We start from the raw sequence: 27,080 nt of genomic DNA on the forward strand, positions 1-27,080 counted from the left end.
CTTAACGGATCTAAACCTGGCGTCCGGGGTACCACAAGGAAACGTGATAGGACTGTTACCATTTACAATGTATATAAATGACCTAGTAGAAAGCGTCGGATGTTTTTTCAAACTGTTCGGGGATGCTACGGTTGTCTATAAGAAAGAAGATCGGTTTGCAGAAAATAATGTAGGTTCTGGCTATTGACCCTGAACATCAATAAATGTAACATATTACGCATACAGACGAAAAGAGGAGGTGGAGGAGATTAGCGACTAACGTCCCGTCAACAACGAGGTCATCAGAGACAGAGCACAAGCTGGGATGCGGAAAGGATGGAGAAGAAAAGCGACCGTGCCCTTTCGAAGGAACATTCCCAGCATTTGACTTAAGCGATTCAGTAAAATCACGAAAAACCTAACCATTGGCCCGTGGCAGGTTTTGAAGTGTCGTTCTCCCAAATGCGATCCCGGCGTCTTTAGCCACTGCTCTACCCTGCTCTGTTAGGAAAAGAAATCTACTACTGTACAACTACACTGTTGATGAGAAACTTCTACAAGCTGTGTCTACTATAAAATATCTAGGAGTAACTATCCAGAGAGACCTTAACTGTAATGACCACATACAAAGCGTTGAGTGCTATTGACAAGGGTTTTCAGATCGATTCCGTATTTCTGGATTTCGAGAAGGCTTTTGACACTGTACCACACAAGTGGCTCGTAGTGAAATTGCGTGCTTATGGAATATCGTCTCAGTTATATGACTGGATTTGTGATTTCCTGTCAAAGAGGTCACAGTTCGTAGTAATTGACGGAAAGTCATCGAGTAAAACAGAAGTGATTTCTGGCGTTCCACAATGTAGTGTTATACGCCCTTCGCTGTTCCTTATCTATATAAACGATTTGGGAGACAATCTGAGCACCCGTCTTCAGTTGTTTGCAGATGACGCTGTTTTTATCGACTAATAAAGTGATCAGAAGATCAAAAGAAACTGCAAAACGATTTAGAAGAAAGATCGGAATGGTGCGGAAAGTGGCAGTTGACCCTAAATAACGAAAAGTGTGAGGTTATCCACATGAGTGCTAAAAGGAACTCGCTAAACATCTGTTACATGATAAATCAGTGTAATCTAAAACCCGTAAATTCAACTAAATACCTAGGTATTACAATTACGAACAACTAAAATTGGAAGGAACACACAGAAAATGTGGTGGGGAAGGCTAAACAAAGACTGCGTTTTATTGGCAGGACACTTAGAAAATGTAACAGATCTACTAAGGAGACTGACTACACTACGCTTGTCCGTCCTGTTTTAGAATACTGGTGCGCGGTGTGGGATCCTTACCAGATAGGACAGACGGTGTACATCAAAGAAGTTCAGAGAAAGGCAGCACGTTTCGTATTAATGCGAAATATGGGAGAGGGTGTCACAGAAATGATACAGAATAAAAAAGCGTTTTTCGTTGCGACGGAATCTTCTCACAAAATTCCAATCACCAACTTTCTCCTCCGAATGCGAAAATATTTTGTTGAGACCGACTTACATAGGGAGGAACGACCACCACGAAAAAATAAGGAAATCAGAAGTCGTACGGAAAGATATAGGTGTTCATTCTTTCCGCACGCTATACAGGACTGGAATAATAGAGAATTGTGAAGGTGGTTCGATGAACACTCTGCCAGGCACCTGAATGGGATTTGCAAAGTATCGATGTACATGTAGATGTAGAAAACAAGTAGTAGAAAAAACCGGTGCAAGACTGAGATTCATGGGAAGAATGTTAAGGAAATGTAACTCAGCCTCGGAGGAAGTGGCTATCGAGGCGCTTGTGCGACCAATTTTTGAGTATTGTTTTTGAATCCGAGATTCTTGCCAGATAGGTCTGATAGAGGAGACAGACAAGATATAACGAAGAGCGACGCGTTTCGTTATGGAACGTTTCGTCTGTCCGAGAGTGTTACAGAGGTGCTCAATAAGATCCAGTGGAAGACGATACAAGAGAGGCGTTATGCATCACGGTTTATTATTGTCATTTCGAAAGAGCATTTTCCGCGAAGAGTCGGATGACATATTACTTCCTTCATATACGTCTCGCGAAATTACACAAGATAGAAACATCGACAACTACTGTTCCGACACGCCATTCGCAAGTGGAACAGGGGAGGGGGAATCAGTTAGTGGTAGCAGACGTATCCCTCCGCTGCACCGTTAGGTGGCTTGCGGATTATGATGTACATGTACATCTGTTTCTGAGATCTTCCTTAACTTATCCCTCTGGTGTATTCGAGTTCTCAAGATATGAGAATTTATTGACTTATCACTGTGTACTGATCTTTATAAATTAACTATCAAAAGGTACCATTCTTTGGCACTTTCATAATAGTTTTGGGTTGAATGAACTAAATCCTTTGTTAAGCAGGGCTATTAGATTACACGTGTACTTTACACTGAAGGCTCTGTCAGTGTGAGCCATAGAAATGGTATGTCTCCTCCAAATAGTTTTGTTGGGTATCACCAATTGAGGCGGAGCATTGGTTAGTATCCTGCGCCGGTATTCTAGAGATATGGTGTTCACGTTTTGGTTTATCCATCCAGGTTCAGATTCCTCATGGCTTTCCTACATCACTTCAGATGAAAACCGAAATGGTTGCTTCGCATGTGCTTTTCCCGAATTTAAGTCTGCATCCTTGTCGATATGACTAAGTGGACAATTTCAGCTACGGAACATTAGATTAATTACCTTCTGTAACCAGATCCTGGGACTTTCTTTGACTACCTACATTGTTTCCTTCAAATATAAGCTAGTCAACGACCGAGACAAGTACCGTTACAAGCATTCCATTAAACTTTCTCGATTTTTTACCTTAATCGCAACAACTAGAATTTCTTCGTTATTGCATCTTTTTATCCATCTTCGTCTCAGAATTCCATACATCTTGTTCTACATCGCATCGTTGAGATCTCTCCCAAAATCGATGTAAAACAACGACATGGAGTAGTGGCTTTCACTACGATCTCCCAAATCAGCTTTCCCCACTGTTGTCACCAGATATCCAGTGTATCAATTTCCAAACTACGGAATACCGAATGGTACTGCATGTGCTGTACTGTGCGACTCAGGTCTCACAAGGCCTTTCTGCCTTTTCATAGTGAGCGTATCTTGAGGCCACCTGTCGTCAGAATGGATACAGTGAAAGACTGATCAGAAGTACATTGAGCTATCGACTAACCGTGCCCCAGAACAGTTACGATAATACCAGGGTGGTACCAAGCTCTACGGCCTTTCTTCCTTCCACAGGGATCATCTCCAACAAGACTGATAGTATTTCGAGAACTATTATATGAATTTTTACGACCTCTATCCAACATTAGCGTCTTTTATGTTCCCTTAAAGATGATATTGGTTTACGTAAAGTGGGTGTCTATCGTATTCCTTGCAGTTTCGGCATGTCTTATATTGGTCAGACTACCAGGACTGTGGACGACGAGTGCTTTGAGCACAAGAGTCGCATTCACTTACACACACAATAGCCGAGTAAATGGGCTATTGAAGAACAATGTCTCGGCACCGGTCATCTTATGGTATATAGCAACACGGAAACTCTAGTGTTATTTAGGAATCAGTTGGGATTTAATTAGCAAGTTCAAAAATGTTTAAATGTGGGTGAAATCTTATGGGACTTAACTGCTAAGGACATCAGTCCCTAAGCTTACACACTACGTAACCTAAATTACCCTAAGGACAAACACACACGCCCATGCCAGAGGGAGGACTCGAACCTCCGCCGGGACCAGCCGCAAAGTCCATGACTGCAGCGCCTTAGACAGGTCGGATAATCCCACGCGGCGATTAGCAAGTAACTTTGCAAATAGAGACTGAAGTTTTTCCTTAAATTCTGGTGGGAAACCTGCTCCCTCCATTGTCTAAGAGCAGAGAGACTGAGTTAATGCTATCTTATGTACCTGTTCTTTAGTAATTTTGACCATCAATAACTTCTGGAGTTGATCACACTTAGGATGTAGTGGCACTAGCGTTGAAAGTGCGTGCGCGCGCGCGCGCGCGCGCGTGTGTGTGTGTGTATGTTTTATAATTTCGGAATTGCTCTGCAAACTGAGGTTTTAAATTCAGTAGCATAGCGCCTACGTGCTGCAAATTTTTCTTGAAAATGACAGGTTGCTGACCTGTCCAAATATCGGCAGTTGTCGATGACGTTATCCAGCTGCATTCCCATAAGTTATTTGACCAGAGAGTCTTCCAATAAACGATGGCCTCGCAAGAGCTCAGCAGCTGAAAATGTATCATTCCAGAGAAAACTTGTTGAACTAGATCCCATTGCCATCAACGGCACCCACTTAAATTATTGCTGCAAACAAAGGTATTTCTGTATTGACATCTAGTAAAAGGACATGGGACTCTTTTTGCACAGATTAACAGTGGTTGAAAGGATAGTGCATTCGGTTTATCCAATATCGTTTAGATAATTGAAGGTTTTGCACTGTACTACTATGGATTAAATAAGTAGGTTCCAGAGAGTTGAACAAGAAAGTAAATTTGTAGATTTTATTATAAATATCTATGTACATGAATCTCTGTAGCCTCTGTGTGGTGCTCTAATATAAAGCTCTAAGACATATTCATTTGTGCTCAGTCGACATAGAAGTTGTTGTAGAGTGCAGTTCAGCCCAGCAGGGCAGCCTTGGCCTGCAAGTGGGCGGCAGCAGCCAGGGCTCCGGGGGCGCCAGCCACCGCTGGGCCCAGGGCGGCGATCGAGGGGGCGAGGCCACCAATCAGCGCGGGAGGACCGACGGCGTAGGCGGGGGCGGCGGCAATGGCGGCGGGGGCGGCGATAGCGGCGGGGGCGGCGATGGCGGCGGGGGCGGCGAGGATGGCGGCCGAGTTGATGATGGCGTCGCGGGCCCGCGTCTGAGCTACGGTGGCCAGGTGGGCGCCGCGGGCTGCCGCCACCTCAGGGGTGTCCAGCGGCACTCCGCCGGGTCCGATGATGATGTTGGCGGGGGGCTGCGGGATCGCCGGCACGGCGATGGGGGCGGCTGCGATGGCCGGGGCTGCCAGACCGGCACCCAGCAGTCCAGCGCCCAGGTAGCCGGGCTTCGCCACTGCCACGGCCAGCACCACGCTCAGGACGATCTATGGGACAGAAAAATCATACTCATTATTGTGTTTTAACCTTCTGATTTTCAGATCAATTCAAAATAAAATCATATGAATTCATAACTATCTAAGACAGAAAGCAATTTGATCTAAAACCGTTTGTTCATACTGTTGCAATAGTCCTCCGTCCTACTCTCTACAGCGTAACTCACTTGATCTCTGCATAAGTACTGCTACTTACAGTCATCTGAACCTGCTTGCTGTAGGCGATTCTTGGCATCCCCCTAAACGTTTTTGCCCCATACTCTCCTCTGTAGTCAACAGCTCGTGGTCTAGTGGCTGTCGTTGTCGCCTCTGGATTATGGGGACCCGGGGTCGATTCCTGGGCGGATTTTCCCCGCCTAGGCACTGGGCGTTTGTGTTGTCCTCATCATTTCAACATCATCATCATCATCATTCATGACAGTGGCTATATTGGACTACGACAAAAATTGGACTGTGTAAGCGTTGGGACTTTGTAATGGCGCTGATGACCACGCACTTGAGCTCCCCACAAACCACGCATCATTATCATCATCTCCTCTGTAATCAAGCTTGAAGCTTCTGTTGTCTTCTTGTATGGATTTATTTTACACGTTTTACGTGTGTAAAAGATTACAGTCCTCACAAATGCCTTCAGAAAAGATATACTTGATCGTAAATTTTAATTTCATGTTAACAAACATATATTTTTCCATAACCCGTTTTTTACTAGTGCCAGTCTGCGTTATATACACCCTCTACCTTTGATTTGTCAGTTACCTTTCTGTCCAAATAGCAAAAAGTCATATACTACCTTCAATGTCTCACTTCTTAACCTAACCACCCCAGTACTGCCTAAATAAGCCACATCCTCTATTTATTTTCACCCTCTATCACTTGTATGAGAGTTCCTATTAATTATGAAATTTATATCCTGATAGTACAGCAGAATTTGTTATATCTGAATTTGTCGATGACGATTTCATGCTAGATTACGTTGGATTTCTGTTGCACGTTGATCGTTTCTGAAAGTAACCCACTGCTAAACTTGCTGAAAGTACGGTAGAGCGATGTCAGAATTGATCATTCCATGATGCTGCTATTTTATGCTTATCTATGTTATAAATTAGTCGATAGTGATAGCACCTTTAGAAATAGCTTAATTGCATTTCCTGTTTTTGTGTGTTAGGCCATTATGGGCAAAGCCCACAACTGCATGACGTGCACTGAACGTGTATCATACGGATATTCTATTCTAAATAGTCCTAGTAGACTGACTCATGACCATCTTGTCGAAGGGATAATGCTCCAAATTACTAGTGATTTCATGTTCTTAGAACCAGTAGAATAGTTCTTTGTGTGGTTTAGGTAGTCCAGAGATAATGCAAATCATGGTGAGAACAAATCTGGTTAGAATGCACTAGAGCTATAATGTACCACCTCAGTCAGCTTTTACTGAGAAATGGAACAAAATGGAAACCACAAATACAAATTGTGGGTTCGATACTACATAAGTATGTGTGGCAAGCCACACAGTGATCAGACGTTTCCGAGACCAGCTGTGAACACTAGATGACGCTATTGCACTCACCAGAGTCTTCATTGTTGGCTCTTGGGGTTGTTGGCTGTTGCAGCTGCTGAACTGTGACTGGGCTCCAGCTACCACGCTATTTATATCATTGTCCGGAGGCGCCTTGACGTGAAAGTACTGGCCGCTGACCTTCCCTCCATGTACTCCTTGGACGAGAACCGTGCGTCGAGGCTGATGCAACACTTGGTGCATACAACACTCGTAAGGCAGCGATATTGCCTATATTGTACTGAGGTGAATCGACTAATTCGTTGGCGAGTGATTGGGATGACAAATTCTACGAATATATTTCGCTAGAACGCCAAGTATTCATATAACAATGATTCCAATCCAAACAGTTTGATAGTACAGTTGGCAATCTTAGCTCCTTGTGGAGGTTTTCACCAATCGTAAATGTATATATGATCGTATGGCATTTATTGGCCGGGATATCCCCTTCGGCGTTCGGCCGCCGTACTGCAAGTCTTTTTAGTTGACGCCACTTTGGCGACTTCCATATCAATAATGATGAAACACCCATTCCTCTGCCGGGAATCGAACCCGGGCCCCTTTGCATGATAGGCGGTAACGCTACAGCTGCGCTACGGAGGCGGACATGGTAAAGGTAACTACTGCTTTTATGTATTTAAGAAACATCTTCAAGGTGCACGTGTTATGTTTCAGGAGGATGTAAATCTTCTCGATAAAAATTCAAGCAGGGATCTTACGAAAATCAGCTCGCTCTATTAGTCTGTGAGAGCCACGGCTGTATAAATGCCGGCACCTAGATGGATCCAGAGACTTCTTAATTTTTGGAAGGCACTGGAACTCCGTAACACCGTTTAATGAGCGAAAGGTCAGCTTACCGAGTATCGGACCAGAAATTTGGTAGACTAAGGGTTCCTTGCGAACAGAACTCAACATTCCTGTCTCTCTTAACGGAATAAAATCGAAAAATGTAAGGAAAACTCCAGGAATGCCAGAGACGCCCGCTAATCCCGCTGGAAAGAACATGTGATTAGGATTGTGGAAAGGGCCAATTAAGGTTGGAGTCAGTTTCACCCTAAAATTGTAATTTATTTTAATTTAATAACACAATTACAACCAAAGCGGCACATAGCCGAACTTTTACAACAACGAGTTTCAGACTCCAAATCTTTCACGGCTGAAGGCCTCCAAACAAGAAATCTTAAAAATCAACAAGCTAAAAATGCAGTTAAAATAGCAAATAATATATATATATATATATATATATATATATATATATATATATGTGTGTGTGTGTGTGTGTGTGTGTGTGTGTGTGTGTGTGTGTGTGTGTGTGTATGTATGTATATATAACGCAGCTAGGTTGAAAGCCTCAAGGCAGGGGTGGGTAGACAAACATAATCAAGATGCAACACAAACGGCTGAAGGCAGACAGTAAAACTTTCAAGATTTTAAAATAAATTACCATAACCTTTGCAAGGCAGAAGGCTGCAACGTTTAAGCTTGAAAGGTAATTTTAAGAATAAGGTTCCTAGGCTGAAGGCCAACAATTAATTTTCTAAAATTAAAAAAAATATATATAACCATAAGCCTTAAGTTACAAGTAGCTGAAACGGGTCTGAAGAAAAGACAATACAACGGCAATAAGCTTACAGCAAATATCCACTTGCTGGAATTCAGACTTACTTACATAAAACACAGTAAAACTAAGAATTTTTTAAATCATTGGCTATAATCGATTATAAACAGACAATTAAATACTGGTGAGAAGGACAGAAGACAGCACTCAGAACCTCCAGGGGGTCGGTCTGCCATCGTTTAAGTGACACAGGTGGTGAGCCCAATTACACTTGATCCTTCGAATCCCATCCAAGGGACAGCCACGGACGGACCAACAAAAAAATGGTTCAAATGGCTCTGAGCACTATGGGACTCAACTGCTGAGGTCATTAGTCCCCTAGAACTTAGAACTAGTTAAACGTAACTAACCTAAGGACATCACAAACATCCATGCCCGAGGCAGGATTCGAACCTGCGACCGTAGCAGTCTTGCGGTTCCAGACTGCAGCGCCTTTAACCGCACGGCCACTTCGGCCGGCTACGGACCAACAAAGGACTTGCTTGCCACCAGTCGGTACATGAGAAATCAAACACAAAATGTTACGGACGTGATTATCCACAATGAAATATGTATATATATATTAAGCTGCCAAAACTACACACCGTGTTGGACAGCGACAACAGGTGAGGAAAGAACACTGGCCCAAATTAGGTTAGTGCCCAGGGCAGGTAACCGAAACACTAACGGCCACAAGACAGAAAATTCCGCTGGTGCACTTGAATTGCAATCAAACAATATAGTTAATTCCACCGCATGGCGGCTAAATTTGAGCAATAGAAACACTCGGTGTTGCTCACAGGAAAACCTCCCCAACAGCGAACCACCGAAACAAACCACACAACATGGATGGACGGGGCTTGGTTACTTGAAACCACTACTCAACTTTGACTTCCTGGCCCGCATCTCGTGGTCGTGCGGTAGCGTTCTCGCTTCCCACGCCCGGGTTCCCGGGTTCGATTCCCGGCGGGGTCAGGGATTTTCTCTGCCTCGTGATGGCTGGGTGTTGGGTGATGTCCTTAGGTTAGTTAGGTTTAAGTAGTTCTAAGTTCTAGGGGACTGATGACCATAGATGTTAAGTCCCATAGTGCTCAGAGCCATTTGAACCATTTTTGACTTCCTGGGTCGGTGAACCACGAAGCTCTTAGCGATCGGACAGCTCCACACACGCTCCGACACTGCGCAGGAACCGCCAGCGCACCCAGCCGACGGCACTGCGCGGAGATAATTTCCCTGGCCTGCAGCAACCGACCGACTCCCTCAGAATGCCGACAACATCTAAAATAGTCGTCAGTGGAAATAACGCTAACTACACGCACAACCTGACAAACACTTTCACGAAGACCTGAACGATACCCATCAGTAACTAAGCACGCAGGAAGACAAATCAGGAATGGATGCACAAACACAGCCGACTCATGAACGATCGGCGAGCCCACACGCGTCGACCGGTAGGACGATCGACCAAAACCGTGCCCAGCTCAAGTGATGCGTGGCGGCAATGGTCGGGCGAGCCATGTCGACGCAGACCTCACTGCTCCAATCCGACTGCACTAGTGCCGCATTGCAACTCCCCGACAGGCAGATCCGGACTGCGCTCCAGACGCGTTCCAACTGACGGCATTCCGAACTCCGGTACCCGAACTCCTTACGACAGACAACGACCGGGAAGTCACGCAAAGATTCTACGAGAGGTGATATATCGATACGCGCTGCTAGCGCCGGTCACGGTCAGGAAAAGCAGCAACTCAGTGACAGTAGTAACTTAAATTAACGTAGTGAGGTGGAAGTAAGTTAAAAACAGGCTGTAAAATACATGATGGCGGAAACATGAGCCACGCATGGCTTAATGCCCAAAGAGTGTGCGGCAGGACAACTACTGTTTGCAGTATATGTAAATGACTCAGTTTATAACATTGCAAGAGCCATAAGTCTATTGGCAGATGACGTAGATGTATATAAGAAGACTGTAGCAAATTGCAGAAAGACCTACGGAGGGACTGGTAGTTCACCCTGAACTTAAATCATTGTAGGATGTGGCTCATAAATAGGCGAAGAAATTCATTATTGTGCAGTTTCACAAGTGTCGAAAAACCACTGGAGATAGTAAACAGCGTAAAATACCTAAGAGTGACCACGCGCAGCGACCTAAAGTGGAATGAACACGTAAAACAAACTGTATGAAAAGCAGGTAACAGACTAAGTCCATTAGAAGAAACTAAAGAAAGTGTAATTTATCCACGAAAGGTGTGGCTTACAAAACGTTTGTTCATTCGATTCTTCTGTTTCATTCCTCAGAGTGGGGTCGTTACAAAGTTTGGTTAATAGATGAGACAGTGAAGATCCGACAAAGAGTGGCACGTTTCATCACAGGATCGTTCATTCGGGGCCAGTGCGCTACGATGCTCAACAAACTTACGTGCGGGCTTCTACAGTAGAGCCGGTGAGCAACACAGGGATGTTTAAAGCTGAAATTTCGAAAGTGCTCTTTCCGGGAAGGGACAGATAACATATTACGTCATTTCGCATACGTCTCCCGAAATGACCATAACGAAAACATCTGAGGAATTAGAGCTTATACAAAGGTTTACCGGCAGTTATTTTACCTTTGAGCCGTCCGCCAATGGAACGCTGAATGGAAGTGAAGTTAATGGTGCCAGAAGTACCCTCTGTCACGTATCGTGGGTTGCGGAGTATAGATGTAGTAGTAGTAGTAGTAATAGTAGTACTAGTAGTAGTAGCAGCTTTATTCATCCGTAGATCTCTTTTTACAAGGATATAGGACGTGTCAAAGTATTTACAAGTGTAGATCAATTTAAAATAAGCTAATTCGAATACATATATATTTACAGACTTCTAGTTACAGACAATCATTAAATTTACTGCTGGTATACAAAACTTTTTTACACAGAAGTTATTAAATAATGTAAGCCGCACTATATAATGCACACACTATGTAATACACACACTATACACACATTGTTTCATAACACTTCACTCACTACACACACACACACACACACACACACACACACACACACACACGTACACACACAAACACACACACTGCCGATCTCTGGGCCATTTTCTGTACCGTAACTTCCCATCTGCTATCCTGAAAAACTGAGTCAGCATCCATCCATAACGAGTGAGATATTGAGCTAAGAAAGAGGAAGAGGTGTTAGTATTGTGTTATGTATAGCTTGGGGGTAAGTATTCCTAGAAAGAAATAAGAAGAAAAAGCATAAAGTGAAGGTGTATGTCGAACGTTGCATGTTTTATAATCATTATTTTTATTATTTAATTGTAAAACATTTTTTTATCAAACCCCTACTCTGTTTCATCTAAGTAATCCATCAATGTATAAAATGTATTGCGTAACAGGTACTTTTTAGCTGCCTTTTTAAATAAGTGTATTTTTGCAATTTCTTTAATCTCTTTTGGTGATTTAATGTACAGTTTCATTCCTTGGTAGAAAATGCTGTTTTGAGTTTTATGTTTATTTATTCTTGATGTATGTAAGCTGAGTCTATCTCTTGTTGCATGGTCATGAACAGAGCCGTTTGTGCAGTAATTACCGATGTAGGTTTAGATACTTCATCATGCTAATGACTCTTTGCTACATTGTACTGTAAAGTGAATGGATACATAATGATAGAAAAATATCAACCACTGACGGTAACAAAATCGCAACACCAAGAAGGAAATGTACGTCATAAACGAAAGTTCGTAGGTCTGTTTCTACATGTGAAATATCTATTCAGATATGGCGCCAGTCGCGTAAAGGGAGCGCTAGCAGTGCCACTGTGAGAGAGCAAATCATGTTTGATTTAAGGACACACACGAATGGTCCTGAAAGCTAGTTACCTTTGACACTGGACGTGGTGAGTTGGTGTTAGTCAAGAATGCCTTTACGGTGACAAAGGCGCCATTATCAGCAACACCTTACTGAGTTTGAACGATATCGTGTAAGAGGACTACGAGGATCTGGAAGTTCCTTCTGCGATATTCCAGAAAAACTTGCCGTGACAGCAGTGGTTACCGGTATGTATGGTCACTCCAGACGGCCATGTGGACTCTCGAGAAGGAAAAAATGGCTCTGAGCACTATGGGACTTAACATCTATGGTCATCAGTCCCCTAGAACTTAGAACTACTTAAACCTAACTAACCTAAGGACATCACACAACACCCAGTCATCACGAGGCAGAGAAAATCCCTGGCCCCGCCGGGAATCGAACCCGGGACCCCGGGCGTGGGAAGCGAGAAAGCTACCGCACGACCACGAGCTGCGGACTCGAGAAGGAAGAGCGTCGCCTTCAGCGTATGGCTGTAGTCCATCGTACTGTATCTGCAGCAGTAAATTTAGCAGCAGCTGGCACCACAGACACACAACAAACTGTTACCAATCAGTTACTTCAAGGACAGCTCCGTGCCAGACATGTTGACCCCTAATCGCCGCCATTTACGACTTCAGTGGAGTCAAGCGAGAGCTCATTTGAGAGCAGGGTGGAAGCCTATCACGTTTTCGATCAAACGCGGTTCTACATCGGTCCAAGCGATGGCTGTAGATTGGTTAGAAGGACGCCAGTTGAAGACCTACAAACTACCTGTCTGCGTGCTAGACCGACCTAGACCTGGAGTTATGGTCAGGGGTGTGTTTTCGTTCGGCAGTAGGAGCACTTTCGTGATTGTCCCACTCACCCTAACTGCAAAATTGTATACCAGTCTAGTAATTGGACTTGTTTTGCTGCCATTCATGAGCAATACTTCAGTTGCTGCTTTCCAACAGGATAACGCTCGTCCACATATCGCTATTGTAGGCCAACATGCTCTACAGAATGTCGACATGTTGCTTCTCCTGGTCGATCACCAGGTCTATCTCCAGTCGAGCATGTATGGCCGTAATCGGACGACGACCTCAGCGTAATCAGTATCCAGCATTAACCGCCCCTGTATTGACCGACCAAGTGCACCAGGCATGAAACTCCATCCCACAACCTGACGTCCACCACACGTACAACTCACGCAAGCATGTTTGCATTTTTGCGTTCAACATTCTGGCGGTTACAACGCTTAGCAGCGTACCAATGTCTCACGGTTCCAATGCCTTTTCTTGAGCTTCCATTGGCCTCTGATCTTTCAATGTTAAGTACTTAAATATGTTGCCTAGAAAAAATGTATTCCCGATATTTCATTACTCTACATTAATTATTTTTTGGTGTTGCAGTTTTTTTTACTTTAGTGTATTTCTAAACTGGCAAGAGCTACTTATAAAGTAACTGTTTATATGCTACCGGTTTCGATTATACCATCCTCTTCAGGTATCATTTACCTGACATAGGAAGGTGACTGAAATGGGTTTTCACGGTTTGTTAATGCCACCCAAGGGTGAATGACTCAAGGTGTGGACCAAAGGGATTGGAGGCACTTCATTCACTGTTTATTTTTTTAGAACACACTTCTTTATTAATAACATTGATAATATTTTTAGAAGGAAACAACACAACAGGTCTTGTAAATCGCCTAACTGCATAAGTGAACTACTAAAAATAATTGTTAATATGTTTAGGAACACAATAAACTTCAACTCACAAATAGCATTCATTTGTTTACTAATTAATTAAATGTCTGTTCAAAGCAATTTCCCCACATAATCAGCACAACTTGAAACCAGAATTTAATACACATCCTTGCTATTAAATGTCTGCATAAGTTAATGGCCATAAATAGTAACCTACGAACAACAATTCAATTGACTTAAAAAAACACAACCACCTAAACATGATTACAGAATTATGTTAAAGAAATGCATATACACCTTCTGTTTAGCAAATGAACCACTTTCGGCCGGAACCACCAACAACATAAGTCGTTCTCATTATCCACATAGAGCGACTCCGAGGTACTGGAAGCAAAACATAAGTCTTCCACGTGTACACCAAAAGCACGGTTTCCCAGACTGCAAGCCGTCAAGAAACCAGTCAACACGCTCCCGCCTCCAAGTACAGGAAGGCGTCGGGCTAGTACACAACGCCCGCTACGGTGGGCGCTACTACGTAACTACTTGCCACAGTGGGTCGGTTCCTCCCGCAGCCTTTGCGAAGACCGATCGCGAAATTAATGAAATTAGCACCACCTGTGACACAAAGGGCAAGCAACTCACCAAAGTAATAAGGACATAAATTATTCGCATATACAACGTGTCCAAAACAGCTGTCTATCCCCTACTTCCAGCACCTCAGAGGACACCACTTAACACTGTGAATTCAGTCATCTAAACGTACCGTGTAATCTGCGCAAAACCACATAAACGTCCGGTGCATGAGCACACTCCGCTTAAGATAAGGAGTACTAACTTAACACACTGAATTCAGAGTCATCAAAACATACCGCGCAATCTGCGCAAAACCACATAAACTTCCCGCATGAGGGCACTGCACTTAAAATAAGGAGTATTAACTTAACACAACATACAACCTCTAAATCTCCGGGTGACTGGCCTGGACTCGTGAAATGGATCTACCAACACATCATCATGGCCAATAAACCGCCTCCGCTCTCCACTTGCGAGTAACAACACACTGATTAAAATGTCTAAAACAGTGTTCGTTACAAGATTAACACTCAGTGTCACAGGGAAACATTAATCAGAAACAGACATCGATTCGTTACAATAAACGCACAAATTACGTGGCTGAAAAACACAACTAAGTCAGTGGCACACAAGAAGGTCAGTAATAGTAAGGACCTTTATCATTTTTCCCATTCAGAGGGGCGTAAAACAATAACACTTAAGCAGAGAAGTATGAATGCATTTGAGCAGTTCAGTGAATGACAAGAACTAAGTTTTGAAATGCAGAACACAAGTCCTCACAGGATATACGCGGCCTTACGCAATGGACTCCTAATAGTAAGGTCAAGCGTCCAAAGCTCCGCGCACTACTGCTATCTCACTGTTTATGCTCGCCCTCCAAAATCCAACTACTCGCCTGTCACAAGTGCCTCGCCGACTTCCCCCACGAGGGGGCGCCACTTCCACCTTTTCTCCGCGATACAGCGATATTATAAGCGGTACGTTCGATAGATCACACCCGAGCCGCCACGGCCCAGTGACCAAAGGACTGAAACGAACAGTGAAAAAAGTATTGTAAAAAAACCATTCCTTTCTCAACATGTTTTGACTGTTTTCAACTCATTATTCAATTACTTACGAGCTGTGGGTAACGCCTGCACCGTATACTACTTGACTATCACACGAATAAAGACTGCAGTTATTGTTTGCAGCAATATGGGCCGTATTTGTAAGTTTTCAATTCTCAGAGAGAGAGAGAGGGGGGGGAGGGGGGGCAGGGAGCAGAGAGCAGCTATCAACAACAGTCGCTCTAATTTTGGTCTCCCCTCCAGACGTAACAAACGACGAAAACGACTTCACAGATTTTTTTCGTCTATCTTGAGCCCTTAGTCAACATGTACAATTATATCACAAGTAAAGGAATTCTTATTAGACTGCTGTGTGTCGTAGATCCCTGTTCTGCCTTAAAGACCAACAGAAACGGCCGCAGAGCAGACAGACTTGTAGATCAGTTTATTTATATAGATTTTCTTGGACAAACAATATCAGCATTGGCTTCCTACGAGTCTGGTAGACCTTAACAGACATAAATGATAATTGAAATACACTTAACTGATAAACCTGAATTGTCTCATCCAATCCCAGAAAACTGTTCGAGCAAGTATATTAATCGGTCCAAATTCAATGACTGCCTTTTTTAGAGATGTCTATTCTTAACCAAAGGCCTTCTTTAGTTTTCAGTGTCCCTGTATCTACAGCTGCACTGAAATTCGAATGCACCTCATAATGCCTCTGTACTTCCGTATTCCACTCCTTTCCACTTTTTTTCTTCCAGACGCGACCTTTAAATTTCTGTCGACTCTTTTATTCTTTGTTTACTTTAGACTTCAGTTTTTTGAGTGGTTTGATTCGGACCACCACGAATTCTTCTCCTGTGCCAAGCTTTGCGTCTCAGAGTAGCACTTCCAACATGCGTCCTCAGTTCTTTGCTGGATGTATTGCAATCTCTCTCTTCCTTAACTATTTTATGTAAAACTTGCCCCCACCCCCTCCCCCAACACCCTGCCCATTTCTTACCTTCTCAGTCCAACTAATTTTCAACATTCTTCTGTAGCACCACATCTAAAATGATTTGTTTCTTTTCTGTTCCGTTTTTCGTAGATTCCATGTTTCAGTGCCATTAACGTACATTATCAGAAAATTTTTCATCTATGCATAGTAAAATTGAAGGTTCCGCCGTTTTCCCCGTTTGTTTTTAAGGGCTGATCTCAGGAATTACTGTAGGTATTTTCATGCAGTTCCCATTAACAAACTGATTCACGAGGAAGATTTCTCTGTACGATTTATAATTATAGTAATGATAAGTGTTTAACATATGTATTGTTATATGTGCCACATTCAGCTGGCATTTGAAGTGAAATTTTGTGTTAATGAGACGAGATATATGACAGACATGAGAGAAAATGAGATTGTAAAAGCACTAAAGTAGACAGCCGCCGCATCTGCAAAGCAAAGCGAAGCTTGAACAGAATATATACACCTCGTCAGTCCAAGAAGTTTTGAAACTGGGTTACTAAAAATATATTCTCTCTTTAGTAAAACGTCGAAAACTTTCATGCAACAAATTCTGCACTATGTCGTTTTGTAGAGGATTTGTATTGATAACTCCAAGTCGCGTCACTCTTGATGGTTTTTCTTCGTTTCAGTTAAGTTGCACTAGCAATCTTCACGTTGTTGTTTTTAGTTCAGGCGTCAAGATGTGCGGTACAAACTTGGATCACACTTTTCTCTTTTTCTAAACACTCAACAGAATATCTTCAGCACTCTACTACATAGCGATTTGTGACGCAACCACGTTGACACACTAGGGCGACATTTCCATTGGTTAACACTGCCTGCTGACAACTGACTTGTCGAAGGCGCATCTGTTGTTTAGAGTTCTTAGTCCAGCTGCCACCAGAGTTACTTCTCTGACGCTGCTTATTCGCAAGGAATAGAATCAGTCTCTACCCGTTCTGGACGGACGATAGCACCTCGCCTCCTTTTTCTGTCCGTATATGGAGACTATTCTCAGGAATTACTGTAGCGATTATAATACGGTTGTCACTTACAGACAGACTGATTTACGAGGAAGGTTTGTGTATATAATATATTATATAACTCGTCCGACCGTAGATACTTAGTGCTACCTGCACAATGCTCCTGGTTAAGCCTTACAGTCCAGTACCACATTTCGAGTTCTCTATCACTTGATATAACCCGACTGGAGTCTTCCTCTGTCTCCAGCCTTTTTCCAAGTGTACCACTTCCTCTTGAGATTTTAGAAAAGCGTATTCCCAACTACAGGCGGAGGTCTTCTTCTTACCATAATTTCTCCCGTGACACCGTCTTCAGTTTCTTACAATACCACAAATTTCCTGTCCCCCACAATTTAATGGTTGTCATCTCCCTTTACATAATAAATTACCTATTCTGTGCCTTCATATATTGTCCCGATCTCTTCAGCTTCTTATTGTGACATCCGTATTTATATCTGAATTATTTTTGCTGGGGGTGGTTTGCTGGCGATTCTCGAGAGAATAATCTTATTATTCAATTGTTCAAAGTATCTCACTCTCTAACCTACCTTCCCATTCCTGAAGATTCCTAATAGCCTTATACTCGTTTCTGCTGCTGTTGATATTATCATATATACTACAAGACAGGAATGCTTATCTCATTTCTATTTACGTTACTGACCTCCACTACACCTGCACAGTGCCTCTGGATTTCACTTTTCAAATTTTCTAGCTTCCCTACCCTCCAATTTGTAGAATGTTACCATTTCGTTAGTTATTCAATCTTTTTCTCGTTGTTGCCTTCCTCTCGGTATTCTGTCCCACGGATCCGAATAGGGGACTGATTCGGAATCTTTCGCCAATGGATATGTCATCATGACGCTTTCTCCATTGTGGTCCTTAATTATGCACCTGTAATGGAGCGGTTACCGATGTCTTCTGCCTCACCATGCCGTTGATCATTGCAGATTATTCGAATTTTAATGGCACTTTACCACCCCATTGGAAAGAGGCCATCCGGACCCTCCAACCACTGCAACGTTCTCTTTCATGTCGTCCTTGGTAGGAAGAGGGTGCTACCTGATGTCAGAAGTCTTCGACCGCACTTGCTAACGAATTTTGTTTCTTTGTTTTTTTCAAAAATTTAAGCAGTTGCTCCAGTCGAGATCGGGACCCAAGGCATATGATACTATTCATAGGCACATGCTTACGAAATGAATCTGCAACGAAAGGCACTGTACTACTTTCGATCTTCTCCATTCACGATCTCAATCCCTTCTGGTACGGATCCCAGACCGACGAGCAATATTCAAGTATTGGTCGGCAATATTCTTCATATATAACAGCATTATCGGCGAAAAATTCTCATCGACCTTCCGTCGTTATCGACTAAGCAGTTATACATGTTGTGAGAAAATAGTAGTTGAATAACACTATCTTGGGGCATGCCTCGACCTTGATGCTCATCTCTTAATGAGAAGTTATCAATAACATAGGACTCTGTTAATCAGGGGCGTCTAGGAGGCCCAGAGAGGAGAGGTTCGCTTTCATATTCTTGCCCAATGAAATCTAAAGAAGTAATCAATCACTGTAACTGTGACGCCTCTCTTATTACAATGTAATGAAAGGGATCTTTTTAAGAAACACTAAATTAAAACCTCTGCATTTATTAGTTCCTCACCACAGTAGCATGATGCGAATGTTCTTACCATGGCCAATGATCACCGCTTTATTTGATGCCTTATCCACGCTTCATGTGAAAGTATTCCATGTCCAACTTCGTTCAAAAGGTTTTAACGTCCAAAGCAGCCTGCTAAAAATCCCCGGGAACCTGCATAATTCTAATTCGACAACTGTCAGTCCAAGGAAAATCACAATATTTACAAGTCCCGAGACCTATTAACTACCAAATTTTACCAGTGCCTGCCAAAACAGACAACATTCAACATCATCCTAAATATTTTGTTTTATAACTTAGTAAACAATGGCGTATTTTCCAAGTCAACATGAAACTGTCTCACTACTCATCTTATGACACTCGCCCACATGACCGTTTGCAGCAGTGCCCAGCAAAGAACTTCTTGAATACATGTTTCTCTCCCTTACTCGGTCGAAGTTGCCGAGCGGTTCTAGGCGTTACAGTCTGGAACCGCGCTACCGCTACGGTCGCAGGTTGGAATCCTGCCTCCGGCATGGATGTGTGTGATGTCCTTAGGTTAGTTAGGTTTAAGTAGTTCTAAGTTCCAGGGGACTGATGACCTCAGAAGTTAGGTCCCATAGTACTCAGAGCCATTTCTCGCTTACTAATATCTGAAGTGACCGCTTCTCAATGCCATTCAGTTCACACGATGCTTCGCCATTTAAATATTATATAAACCTGTTCACAGTGTTACTGCTGACTGCAGTTATAACATGGATAAGTGTATTAGCAAGCACAGCTTTTATAGATTGACAACATAATTTACATTAAGATTGGATAACAGTATCTAATTCATGGTTTTATCATCTGACGTTAATGATTTTATATTTCGCGTAACATGATTCTGTGAATACTTTCATGCATCTGGTGATGGTCAGTCGACCGAAACTGTTTTTTCAGCATCTCAAGATGGTAACATGATTTTTTCAAACGTTCGTTCACGTTATATGTATGTTGCACATATCAATTTAATTGTATTTCCACTGCGCAACTCGTAATGCGTTTATAAACCTGTTATTTACACATATCTGAATACCAAGGGCAGGTTCGATGGAAACCCACCCCATCTGCTATCCAGACTTCACAAAACCAGAAACCAAATCTTAGAGTGAAACCTCACACGACCAAACAGATTGTAGTGTTCGCAAAGAATGTGTGCCAAATTCAGATATTCCGTTTCCGTAGCAGTAACTTGTTCCTTTCGAAGCTAGAATAGCCCAAGCCATTGCAAGTTTCTCCATCTAAAGTTAACTTAGTGCGTGGTGTAAATAATAATACTCATAATCTTAAACAGATGACTCTTGTCATGAGCAATCGTCAGCAAACAAATTAATTCTTAGTTTAAGCAAAACAAAATTTGACTGTTGTATCTTAACGGCTTAATGACTATGAAAAAAAATAACTATGCAGCATACAGTACTGTATTTTAATGTAATCAAACCATAAAGAATAGACAACCCCACAAATCAAAATAATATCTTTCGCAAAAATTAAAGTGACACAGGCATCGTACGCAACAACTTCATATTGCTATTATATCACTTACATAATCATCTTCAGACCTTTCTCACTTACCAGCTAGACTCCCATGCACCAAATGAAGTATTGAAAGTGTCCAAATCAGAATTAATCATGTAAATAAACTATGCAATAATTCTAATTTTAATTAAATGTCTTTGAATTTTGAAATGTACATTTTCAGTTATCATTCAATAATTACAGCTGTTGCAGCTTACTGAACAACACTTTTCTCTCTCTTTGGTTTGTTGCTCATATATTCAGCTCCCACAATCAAATAAAAATACATATAGTTAACCCATCCAAAATTCTTACATCTAACTATTTCCCAAGAGATATACCTCCAAAATATACCCACGAAACATACATATCACCACAAAAAATACATCTCCAAACATCTTAAACTTAACATACTATATACAATGAACTTCTCCCCAAAATATACACCCAAGGCAATACGATTTTAACCTAAACACAAATATCTACTTTAAATATTCATCATCTTAATTCAACACCACTCTGGCTGTTAGCATCTGCTCCTCGCATAGTATGGCCTCACTCTCAAGGCTTCACCAAAAATCTTATCCCTAAACACAAATACATAATAATGTTCAAAAACCGAAGTAAAGTCAACTATAAACTAACTCTTACTCTACTATGTACACTACTTTACAGAACAGACAAGCCACCGAACCATTCGTTCTTTGAAGAGTCGTGGACGAACCATTACGCCCCTAGTGTTAGTTCCATTGTCCTTCTTCCTCTTCCCGTAGATACTCACGACAGTAGCACGTGAACATTAGACCAGCCTCGCCGTTTTCGGGATATCCTTCCACAGGCTCTGCGTAACAATAATCTGCCCTCTGTCAAACTCGCTTACCTCAATGGGTTTCACCAATTGTAGCCCGTATCTTCGCTAGGCTGATCTCCCTTCTGTGTCTGCTCCGCCTACATACTTTTGTTACTGCGTCACGTGACCGCAGCTCCACCAAATGGCATGCAGCCTCGCTGTGGGCAGTGATCGTAATGTTTTGACTTCTCAGTGTACACGCATTTGCTGGCCACCAAGAACTTCCCAGTCAAGGTAGTCTTGAACTTATCTCTCTTTCTGTCATCTCCAGCATTTACTTCACGTACCTGTTCTTTAAAATCAATGTGTGCCCTACGATTACGCAGTAAGTCTGTTTATAACACCATATTTATGCTCAGATCGGTGCATACGAAATGCATTGCCTACAACTAATACTTATCTTCTTAATGGCTTATTGTAATTCCAAGTAGCATTTTTTATTTTTACTCCAGTGACTGAAAATTCAACTGTTTTCTCATTCTTAATGTGCTCACAAAAATAGTCTACTATCCCACAAACAGATCTCCTAGTACCCAGTAAAGCAATCTCATACATTTCTCCCACTTCAGTGTTTATTAAAGACTGAACCTTATCAATAAAATTACGTCTTAGTCTCTGCTAAAAGGTCTTGCTCCACACCTGTGCACAGTCTTTCATCATAGGACACATCTCATTTACACCAAATGGTTCTATCTCATCATGCTCAGCAATTAACACATTAAAGCTTCTTCAAAATTTCAATTTTCTACACTTAATCCCCCTGACATTGTCCCAAAATTATAACTTTCTCTCTTCCAAGTGCCTAGTATCAACTTCTGGTGAAAGTTTTCAAATAATATCCAATATAAAGAAGGTTTGAATCTCATCATCATTCTTATCATTTTCACTAAATGGATTGTTACCCTCGCTACTGTCATTCTCCATACTACCTTTCCTCATCATAAATACATACTCTCCCCAAAATAATTGAAAATATTTTATCCCATTTAAATAATTCTTTAAAAATATCCTTGTATTCACAATTCTCTTCACTTACCTCCCTGATTTGCCTAGCTTAGTCATTTTTACTAAGTTTCCAATTCTCAGGTATCCGGTTTTGAAACCACTTGCCTTGGCTATCCAATCTCTAGAATTAAAAAAGACTCCTTCTTATTTTCAACGTTCAACAAATAAAGTCGTCTGTCCCACTTCTTCATACCATTTGCAATAGAATTTTCATCATTAATATTAATGCTATTACTCACAGCTTCTAACACAAAAAATCATTATCTGCAGCTATATTCTGCATATTACAAAAATCAGTAGCAACATCATCTTATACAGGAACAGCTTCCCGACCGCCGGCCGGTGTGGCCGAGCCGTTCTAGTCGCTTCCATCTGGAACCGCGTGACCGCTACGCTCGCAGGTTCGAATCCTGCCTCGTGCATGGATGTGTGTGATGTCCTTAGGTTAGTTAGGTTTAAGTAGTTCTAAGTTCTAGAGGACTGATGACCTCAGATGTTAAGTCCCATAGTACTCAGAGCCATTTGAACCAACTTTCTGACCATAAATGTCATTATTACCTGCAGCTATATTCCGCATATGACAAAAGTCACCGTCAGTACCATTTGATACAGGAATAATACTTAGCCATTATTAAAATCACTCACATCGGTGGAACAGGTGCCTCTTTGGAGATACCTGCTCAAAACAACCCTAGATCCAGGCTTTATTGTCCCATACACATTTAATATTTACATCCATCATAGTAGATTCCACTTCTCCTAATTCAATAATATTTCTGTTTCTCATTGTCAACATCACAATACTCATTTATTTGCTCAGGATCCACAGCTGAATCTGATTCGTTATTTAGCAGAGATGCCAAACCGACAGTATTTTCCGTTGCAACACAACCATCACCTTAAATAGACCCCAGTATAAATTCCTTCCCCATGGTTTCTAATTTCTCCTCAAAAACTTCTCTTATGAGGATTCCTTACATCATCTTAATTCAAAAAAATTATTATTTCTTATGACTGCCTCCATGCCATATATCCACTTTCTCTTACTTCTTTGCTGTTATTATTACGAAATCTCATGCTATTGAGCCTATAATCGCTATTCCATCTCTTCTTCCTATTTCCTACATTTTGTCTTGACCCAAAGACCATAATTCGGTTTTCTGAATCCTATGGCTGTTTTTCGGGGGACGTTTCCACCACAGCGAAGGCTGGATACGACTGGAAGTCTGATGTCTCCAGCAGCCACAGCTTCTAGTCCCTGAGAACGTCCCACGCTCCTGCCTCCCCCACCGTTGTCGTGCTCCCTATACGACGACGGTCCATCGCTTTGTGAGAGGCGGGAGGGGGGGGGGCGGGGGGAGAAGGAATGTTACGGTGTAAAGCGCCAGCACTCCAGTCGGGAACGATAGAGCAGAGAAGGCTGTGGACAGACATCAGCCAATCTCACGTGGAACGAACCCTCTCCAGGACGGCAACGCGACAGCACCGGCCCCTATGCGAAGAGGACATAAGCGCCGCGCCCGACTGGTCGCAGCCCAGTTCTATAGAAGATTTAAGACTAGCGACTTGTATAGACGTGTCAGCACCACTTACTTTGCATGTACATTCTATGTAGCTCAAACTTGGAATTGTTATACTGAAGAGATTCCTTATTTTCTCGGTTGCCCTTTGTTTGCAATGCATTTGTGTAACACAAAGTTAAGTACAATATTTCTTCATTTTCTAATAAAATTCGCCGGCCGTTGTGGCCGAGCGGTTCTAAGAACTTCAGTCCTTAACCGGGCTGCTGCTACGGTCGCAGGTTCGAACCCTGCCTTGGGCATGGATGTGTGTGATGTCCTTAGGTTAGTTAGGTTTAAGTAGTTCTAAGTCTAGGGGACTAATGACCTCAGATGTTAAGTCCCATAGTACTCAGCGCCATTTGAAACATTTTGTGATAAAATTCATTAACACGATTTGTTTTATGTTGTCTAGCGATCCGAGAAAGCAGGTTCCTATACACCCTATATGTGACGACTAGCCTGAATTTAACCCAGCGTGTACCGAAAACCGACACTCAGGGGCCGATGCCTGCAAAATCATTCAGATCACCACCCGAGCCAGAAAAGAGCAATGATTAATACGATCGCATCAAAATGCCGCAAATGGCTCTGAGCACTATGGGACTTAACAGCTGAGGTCATCCGTCCCGTATAACTTAGAGCTATTTAAACCTAACTAACCTAAGGACATCACACACATCCATGCCCGAGGCAGGATTCGAACCTGCGACCGTAGCGGTCGCACTGTTCCAGACTGAAGAGCGTAGAACCGCTCGCGCACTCCGGCCGGCACGATCGTATCGTGGGCGACAAGAGTATGTGAGCCTCTGCACATGAGGCGCAAAATACAACGCTTTGAAAATGTTCTGACGAGCAATGGGTGCTCCACAAGCTATATTACAAGTATAACAGAGCCAAACATTCGACGAAGGGACAAATCAGAAAAAAATGTCGGGTACGGCCTTTCTGCCATACATTCCCAGAATGATGGACAGAATCGGCCTTACATTGCGCAAATACGGCGGAAAGACTGATTACGAATCGACAAAGAAGGTCAAAGAGTGTCTCAGTTCAGCAAAGGAGAAAAGGGACATCCTTGCAATGTCCGGAATATACCGCATACCATGCACATGTTGCAAAGCTTATGTTAGATTGATTCAAATGGTACTAACAAGGGAACCTCCCCATCGCACCGCCCTCAGATTTAGTTATAAGTTGGCACAGTGGATAGGCCATGGAAAACTGAACACAGATCAATCGAGAAAACAAGAAGAAGTTGTGTGGAACTATGAAAAAAGTAATCAAAATATACAAACTGCGTAGTCCATGGGCAAGATAGCCAACATCAAGGTTAGTGTGAGGACAGGAGCAACGTGGTCCCGCAGTTAGCGTGAGCTGGTGTGAAACTAGAGGTCCTTTGTTCGAGTCTACCCTCCAGAGAAAATTTTACTTTCTTTTTTTTCGCAAAGTTATGACCTGTCCGTTCGTTCACTGGCGTCTCTGTTCACTCTAATAAGTTTAGCGCCTGTGTTTTGCGACCGCACCGCAAAACCGTGCGATTGTTATTGAAGTCGCGAGCTATATTTTCTGGATTCATATTGCCCACGGAATACATCTGACGTATTTAATGTACACTCGTCCAAAGTAGTAAACGGTCAACTGCCAGCCAGGGAGCCTCGTTAGCAGGAATACTCTCTCTTCCGTGCGCTGTAGTCGACTGACGTCGTGTGTTTCGATGTTTGTTTAGGTGTGGCGTCCCCATACTGCGGCGCAGTTACCTCGCACCGGACGGACGGACGGACGGACCGATAATAATTGTCTGAAAATTAGAAATTAAACTATTCAGTCGATGGACGGCTTGAACCAAGAACCTCTCGTTCCGCAGCCGCTCACGCTAACCACGAGACCACGACGCTCTTGAGCTTACGTTGTCCTTGATGTTGCCTATGTTGCGCATTGACTACTCAGTTAGTATATTTTGCTTATTTTTTCATAGTTCCACACAACTTCTTCCTGTTTTCTCGATTGATCTGGATTCAGTTTTTCAAGGCCTATCCACTGTGCCAACTTATAACTAAATCTGAGGGGGCTGCGATGGGGAGGTTTTCTTGTAAGCACAATGGGACTTAACATCTGAGGCCATCAGTCCCCTAGAACTAAGAACTACGTAAACCTAACCAAGGACAAAAAGAAGATGCTGTTATATGCAAATGATTAGCTTTTCAGAGCATTCACACATGGTTGGCGCCGGTGGCGACACCTACAACGTGCTGAGATGACGAAAGTTTCCAACCGATTTCTCATACACAAACAGCAGTTGACCGGCGTTGCCTGGTGAAACGTTGTTGTGATGCCTCGTGGAAGTAGGAGAAATACGTACCATCACGTTTCCGATTTTGATAAAGGTCTGATTGTAGCCTATCGCGATTGCGGTTTATCGTATCGCGACATTGCTGCTCGCTTTGGTCCAGATCCAATGACTGTTAGCAGAACATGGAATCGGTTGGTTCAGGAGGGTAATACGGAACGCAGTGCTGGATCTCAACGGCCTCCTATCACAAGCAGTCGAGATGACAGGCATCTTATCCACATGGCTCTAACGGATCGTGCAGCCACGTCTCCCTGAGTCAACAGATGGGGACGTTTGCAAGAGAACAACCACCTGCACGAACAGTTCGATGACGTTTGCAGCAGCATGGACTGTCAGCTCGGAGACGATGGCTGCGGTTACCCTCGACGCTGCATCACAGACAGGAACGCCTGCGATGGTGTACTCAACGACGAACCTGGATGCACGAATGGCAAAACGTCATTTTTTGGGATGTATCCAGTTTCTGTTTACAGAATCATGATGGTCGCATCCCTGTTTGCCGACATCGCGGTGAACGCACATTGGAAGCGTGTACTCGTGATCGATATACTGGCGTATCGCCCGACGTGATGGTATGGTGTGCCATTGGTTACACGTCTCGGTCACCTCTTGTTCGCATTGACGTCACTTTGAACAGTGGACATTACATTTGAGATGTGTGACGATCCTTGGCT

General features: G+C 42.8%; 2 protein-coding genes across 2 annotated transcripts in view; both read right to left on the bottom strand.

Moving 5' to 3' along the window:
* Window positions 1-4,528: 4,528 nt before the first annotated feature.
* LOC126253612 (cuticle protein 38-like) overlaps window positions 4,529-27,080 on the bottom strand; it is a 99,419-nt gene continuing 76,867 nt past the window's right edge. The window contains exon 3 of the mRNA XM_049955077.1: window positions 4,529-4,677. Within this exon, the coding sequence (XP_049811034.1) occupies window positions 4,660-4,677 (18 nt within the window). The 3' untranslated portion in view covers window positions 4,529-4,659. The remainder of the gene's footprint in view (window positions 4,678-27,080) is intronic.
* The window catches only part of LOC126253611 (cuticle protein 38-like), a 28,330-nt gene continuing 5,778 nt past the window's right edge, over window positions 4,529-27,080 (bottom strand). The window contains exon 2 of the mRNA XM_049955075.1: window positions 4,529-5,130. Within this exon, the coding sequence (XP_049811032.1) occupies window positions 4,660-5,130 (471 nt within the window). The 3' untranslated portion in view covers window positions 4,529-4,659. The remainder of the gene's footprint in view (window positions 5,131-27,080) is intronic.

The sequence above is a fragment of the Schistocerca nitens genome, chromosome 4 (genome assembly GCF_023898315.1).
Source record: "Schistocerca nitens isolate TAMUIC-IGC-003100 chromosome 4, iqSchNite1.1, whole genome shotgun sequence".
NCBI lineage: Eukaryota > Metazoa > Arthropoda > Insecta > Orthoptera > Acrididae > Schistocerca > Schistocerca nitens.